This window comes from Nipponia nippon, unplaced genomic scaffold, assembly GCF_047370975.1.
Source record: "Nipponia nippon isolate SJK-2023a ecotype South Korea unplaced genomic scaffold, ASM4737097v1 scaffold_46, whole genome shotgun sequence".
NCBI lineage: Eukaryota > Metazoa > Chordata > Aves > Pelecaniformes > Threskiornithidae > Nipponia > Nipponia nippon.
Genome location: NW_028262365.1, coordinates 144,861 through 150,919, shown reverse-complemented (window position 1 = coordinate 150,919; position 6,059 = coordinate 144,861). Strand labels below are relative to the sequence as shown.

The following is a 6,059-nucleotide window of genomic DNA, read 5'->3' as shown; positions in this document are numbered from 1 at the left end:
ACCTCCACCCCCCGCCCCGTTCCCCCGGGAAGGGACCCAGGTGTCCTGGCCCCTTCCCTGCGCCCGTGGCCTCGGCCGTGGCCTTGGGGAAACTGAGGCACGGGGGGGGGGGGCAAGGCCAGGCTGGGGCCCCAGGTGCCCTGCATGCAAATGAGGGAGGGTAATTAGCCGGGGGGACAGAGTTAGCAGAGGCGCGGGGGTGATGGGGGGGTGAAAGCTCCGCCCCTTGTTTGCATATTAATGAGCCCAAGGCCACGCCCTTGCCATGGCACCAGGGGAGGGGCGGTCGGTGGTCTCCATGCAACCGTATCCCCCGTATCCCGGCAACCGTATCCCGGCAACCGCATGGGGGGGTAATTATCCCGTCCCTCATTAGCATAGCCCCACCCCCGCCCCAGCCAATGGCCACGGCGCCCACCTCGTTAGCATACTCATTTGCATGCAGGGAGCTGCCTCTTGTGGGGGACGGACGGGGGATTCTCGAGGATCCCGTATGAGGTTGGGGCTCCCTCGGCCGCCCCCCCCCCGACTGAGCGGGACCCTCCCGCCCCCCCCGGCCCCCCCACAGAGAGAGCGGCTCCCCCTCCTTCACACACAAAAGGTTTAATCGCCCCGGGCGGGGGGGGCACAGGTTTTTAATGTAAAAACTTGTGTTAAACACTGCAGCGGGCCGGGGGGGCCCGGGGGGGCGGCTGGTGGGGGGGCCACGGGGGGGGCAGGTAGGGCTGGGGGGGGGATTGGGGGGGCTGGGGGCAAATAGGGGGGTGATGGGGCAGCCGGGGGGGGGGGGGTAAAGGGGCAAACGGGGCTGGGGGGCGGGGGGGGGGGGCAAGGGGCAAATAGAGGGGCCGGGGGCGCCGACCCCCGCGGGGTTATCCAGACCAGCCAGATAGGAGCCCCCGGGCCGAGGCAGGGGACAGGGGGGGACGGGGGGGGGAACGGGGGGGACCCAGGGGCCCGGGCTCCCCCGCAGGGCTGGGGGGGGGCTGCGGTTCTCGTGTCATCTGTGCAGACATGTCAGTGGCGTGTGCGGGGCCCCCCCGCCGCCGGCCCGGCCGAAGGCACCGCGGCGGGGGGCAGGCCGGGGGCGCACACGCGTGTCGGGGCGCGCACAAGTCCCAAGGTGCGCGTCCCCCGTCAGGGTGCCCACGCGTGTCGGGGTGCACACGCGTGTCAGGGTGCACACGCACGTCCCGGGGTAGGTACCGGTTGCATACGGGTGCCCCGGGGCGGGGGCACATGGATACCGATGGGGGGGAGCACACGGGTGCCCGGGGAGGCACCGGGGTGCAGGCGGGGACCTCGAGGAGCACCCAGGGGTGCCTGGAGGCACCCAACGGCACCCACAAGCACCGGGGGCACCCGCAGACACCCGGGGGTGCCGGGGCTGCGTCCAACCAGCCATGGCTGCGTACGGGCACCTGTGGGTGCACCAGGCACCCAGGGGCGTGTTCAGGCACCCAGGGGTGCATTCAGGACCCCAGCAGCACCCAAGGGTGCACAGGAGCACCCAAGGCTGCGTTCAGGACCCCGGCAGCACCCAAGGGTGCGTTCAGGACCCCCAGCAGCACCCAAGGGTGCACAGGAGCACCCAAGGCTGCGTTCAGGACCCCGGCAGCACCCAAGGGTGCGTTCAGGACCCCCAGCAGCACCCAAGGGTGCACAGGAGCACCCAAGGCTGCGTTCAGGACCCCGGCAGCACCCAAGGGTGCGTTCAGGACCCCCAGCAGCACCCAAGGGTGCACAGGAGCACCCAAGGCTGCATTCAGCACCCCCAGGAGCACCCAAGGGTGCACAGGAGCACCCAAGGATGCATTCAGGCACCCGGGAGCACCCAAAGCTGCGTTCAGGTACCCGGGGGTGCACGTGAGCACCCAGGAGCATACAGGGATGCCGAGGACCCAGTGCCGCCGGGGCTGCCTCCGAGCACCCTAGGGTGCTGCCCCCCCCTAGACGGTGCTCTCGAGCATCCAGTGGGTGCTGCCGAAGGAGGGGCGCAGGGTGGGGGCTGCGTCGGGCAGGTCAAGGCGCGGCAGCGAGCCGTGGCGCCGAGTCCGTGCGCGCCGTGGGTAGCTGTGGCTGGGGAAGAGCCCCCGCGCCCCCCCGCCGGCAGCACCCATGGGTGCCGGGGGCGGGAGGGCAGGGGGCGGCGGCGGCGGTGGCTCCGGCTCGGGGGGTCTGTGGGTGCCGTTGGTCTGGGAGCAGACGCTGGCGACGGCGGCGGGGGGACGGCGGGCAGCTGCCGCCTTGTAGCGGGCGGTGAGGATGAGGATGAAGACGAGGACGGAGGTGGCGATGGCGGCGCCGATGACGATGATGACGGTGCCCCCCAAAAAATGGGGTCGGGGGAGGGCAGCGCAGCCGGGGGCCCCCCCGGCCGTGGCGAAGCGGACGCAGCCGAGGGCGCGGGCAGTGGGCAGCGCCGTCGCCCCCTCGGCGTAGAGCGCCGAGACGCAGAGGTCGTACTCGCGCCCCGCCGCCAGGTCCCGCAGCACGAAGCTCCGGCTGGAGGGCGGCAGCAGCCTGGGGGGGCACGGAGGGGGTCGGGGGGGGGGCACGGCCACGCGCGCGCGACGCGGCGCCACCAGTGGGCGAGGCCATGTGGCTCCACGTGCTCCCAGGCGACGCCGTGTGGTGCCGTGCGCTGCCACGCGACACCGTGCAACGCCACGCGGCACTGAGCGATGCCGTACGGCACCGTGCGATGCCACGCTGGGCTGTGCGATGCTGCGCGGTGCTGCGCAATGCCACCGGGCTCCGTGCGATGCCACGCTGTGCCGTGCGACGCCACAATGCGCTGTGCGACACCCTGCAGCCCCGTGTGACGCCCCACGGCCCCGTGCGATGCCCCACGGCCCCGTGCGATGCCAGGCAACGTCCCAGGCTGCCGTGCAAGGCTGTGCAGCGCCGCCCAGCCCCCTGCAACGCAGCCCCCGGCGCAACGCGGTGCGACACGGGGAAAGGCACCCAAAGACCGCACCCCGCAGCCCCCCAGAGCCCCCCAGGACCCCCCCCCAGAGCCCCCCAGGACCCCCGAGAGTCCCCCTCAGCCCCCCCGGTGGGCACCCACCTGTAGACGAGGGAGTCGTCGAGGGAGCTGTTGTACTGGATCTGGAACATGCGGATGCCGGGGACGTGGCGCTGGGGCAGCCAGCGGATGCGCGCCGAGGAGGCCGTCAGCTCGGCCGCCACGATGCGCCGCTCGCCCGCCGCCCGCGACTCGTTGCCGCCGGCGCGAGCCATGTCGGAAGGGCCGGGCCCGGCTTCGGCGTCCCCCTCCCCGTCGCTGCGAGGGACGGGCAGCGGCAGGACGGCCACCTGCACCCGGGCGGCCGCCTCACCGGCGGCGTTGGAGGCGACGCAGGTGAAGGCGCCGTGGTCGCGGAGCGTGGCCACCCGCAGCTCCAAGGAGCCGTCGGGCCGGACGGCACGGCGTGACCCGTTCTGCACCAACCGCCCGTCGGGACCCAACCAATGCAGCGCCGGTGGCGGGTCGCCGGCGGCGGCGCAGCCCAACCGTAAGGGTTGGCCTTCCAGCACGGCAGCAGGGTCGGCGGCCGCTCCAGCGATGGCCGGCGCCCGGCATGCCAGCTCCTCCTCCGGCACAGCCCAGAGCAGGCGGCCGGCGAGCGGCGGCGGCGAGGCGCAGCTCTCTAACCGGCCCGGCCGCGCCAACCGGCGCAACCACAGCAGCTCGCAGTTGCAATGCAAAGGGTTCCCCCCCGCCGCCAAACTGGGTCCCGGCGGTCCCGGCACCGGCGGTAACGCCCGTAAGCGGTTGGCGGTGAGGTCCAACCGCGCCAAGCGGGGTAACCGTGCCACCGCCCCGGCGGGGACCCGCTCCAAGAGGTTGTGATCCAAGGTGAGGGTGGCCAAACTGGCCATGCTGGCCACCGCCTCCCACGGCAAGGCCGGCAAATTGTTATGGGAGAGATCGAGATCCTCCACCGTGGCGGCGAAGGCGGCGAAGGCAGCGGGTTCAATGGCGGCCAGTTGGTTGTTGGCCAAGATGAGGTGGCGGAGGCTGGCCAGGCCCCGCAGCTGCGCCCCGCTCAGCGCCGGCAGCCGGTTGCCGTCCAGGTGGAGCGCGCGGAGGGCGCGGAGGTCGGCGAAGGCGCCGGGCGCCAAGCGGCGCAGCCCGTTGCGGGAGAGGGTGAGGTGGACCAGGCTGCTCATGTTGGCGAAGTCGGCGCGTCCCACGGCGCCGATGAAGTTGTCGGCGAGACGCAGCTCCACGGCGGCGCGGTCCAGGGTGGGGGGCACGGCCAGGAGGCCGGTGCGGGCGCAGAGGAGGGTGGGGTTGGGGGCGGCCGCCGGGCAGAGGCAGCGGGGGGGGCAGCGGTGGGACCCCGCCACCGCCCCCAGCATCACCAGGGGGACCAGCAGCTTCGCCATCCTCCGCCGGCCCCGGCGGCGCCTGCGGGGGGGACGGGGGGCGCAGGGTCAGGCCGGGGGGCAGGATCGGGCCCAAGGGGGGCAGGATCGGACCTGGGGGCAGGGGGCAGGATTGGGCCCGAGGGGGGCAGGATTGGGCCCAGGGGGGGCAGGATTGGCCCGGAGGGGGCAGGATTGGCCCGGGGGCAGGGGGCAGGATCGGGCCCAAGGGGGGACCCCACCCGATCCCCTGGGCGCCACGAGATCCCACGTGATCCCGTGTGTCCCGTGAGATCCAGGGAGATCCCGTGTGATCCCGGTGATCCCACGTGCTCCTGTGTGTTCCCATGTAATCCCGGTGATCCCATGTGATCCCGTGTCTTCCCGTGTGATCCCGGGAGATCCTGTGTGTTCCCATGTGATCCCGCGTGATCCCATGTGATCCCGTGTGATCCCGTGTGATCCCATGGGATCCCGTTACCTCCTCTCAGGGCTCCATGTCGGTCCCGTCCGGGCGTCGCCGCGGGGCCTGTAGGGACAGGGGATGGGCCAGTACGGACCAGTACATCTGCACACAGCCCAGTACCGCCCAGTATCACCCTGTGTGGCCCAGTACAGCCCAGTATGGCTCTGTATACTGCAGTATGGCCCAGAACAGCCCAGTATGGCTCAGAACAGCCCAGTAGGGATCCATACACCCCAGTATGGCCCAGAACAGCCCAGTACAGCCCAGTATGGCTCCATACACCCCCGTATGGCCCAGTACAGCCCAGCAAAGTCCAATACAACCCAGTCCAAGCCAGTACAGACCAGCACAGCCCAGTACAGCCCGGTATCACCTGGTAATACCCCATATGACCCATTACAGTCTCATAAGGCCCAGCACACCCCAGTATGGCCCAGTACAACCCAGTATGAGCCAGGACAGCCCAGTATGGCCCAGCATGGCCCAGCATGGCCCAGCATGGTCCAGTACAGCCCAGTATAAGCCAGTACAGCCCAGGACAGCCCAGTAGAACACAAAATGGGACAGTATGGATCAGTATGGCTCAGTATGGCTCAGTATGGCCCAGTATGGCCCAGCACAGCCCAGTATGGGCCAGTATGTATGAGCAATACAGTTCCATATCGCTCAGTACAACCCAGTATGGGCCACTAAGGCCCAGCACAGCCCAGTATCATCCAGCACCATCCAGTAAGACCCAGCATATCCCAGTACAGCCCAGCATGGCCCAGTACAGAACAACACGGCCCAGTATGGCCCAGCACAGCCCAGTACCTCCCAGTACATATGAGCAATACAGTCCTGTATAGCCCAGCACAGCCCAGTATGGTCTTGCACAACCCAGTGAGACCTAGCATATCCCAGTATGGCCCAGCACATCCCAGTACAGCCGAGCATGGCCCAGTACAGAACAACACAGCCCAGTACAACCCAATGTGGCCCAGAACAGCCCAGCATGGTCCAGTATGGGACTGCACAGCCCAGTATGGCCCAGTACAGCCCAGTATGGGACAGCACAGCCCAGTATGACCCAGTACAGACCAGTACAGGACTGCACAGCCCAGGGACTGCCCCCCAGTGCCTCCCCCAGCCCCCGGTGCCCCCCCCCGTACCCCGCCCCCCCCCCGGTGCCCCCCCCCCGGTACCCCGACCCCCGGTAGCCGCCCCCCCGGTCCTCGCC

The 6,059-nt window shown here is 70.2% G+C and overlaps 1 protein-coding gene across 1 annotated transcript; it reads right to left on the bottom strand.

Annotated features, from left to right (window-relative positions):
* Positions 1-905: 905 nt before the first annotated feature.
* Positions 906-4,984, bottom strand: LRFN1 (leucine rich repeat and fibronectin type III domain containing 1). Its single transcript, XM_087729729.1, has 3 exons — positions 4,856-4,984; positions 3,071-4,417; positions 906-2,523 (listed from the first exon to the last, which is right to left on the bottom strand). The coding sequence occupies exons 2-3, from the start codon at positions 4,393-4,395 to the stop codon at positions 1,950-1,952; spliced, it is 1,899 nt and encodes a 632-aa protein (XP_087585855.1). The 5' UTR covers positions 4,396-4,417; positions 4,856-4,984; the 3' UTR covers positions 906-1,949.
* Positions 4,985-6,059: the final 1,075 nt, after the last annotated feature.

What these genes read in the sequence shown, in the direction of transcription:
- LRFN1 (XM_087729729.1), bottom strand. Translation starts at nt 4,395, where the DNA reads ATGGCGAAGCTGCTGGTCCCCCTGGTGATGCTGGGGGCGGTGGCGGGG. An exon ending in GACGACTCCCTCGTCTACAG is followed by an intron (nt 2,524 to 3,070) that starts GTGGGTGCCCAC and finishes GTGCCCCCCCAG; the next exon opens with GCTGCTGCCGCCCTCCAGCC.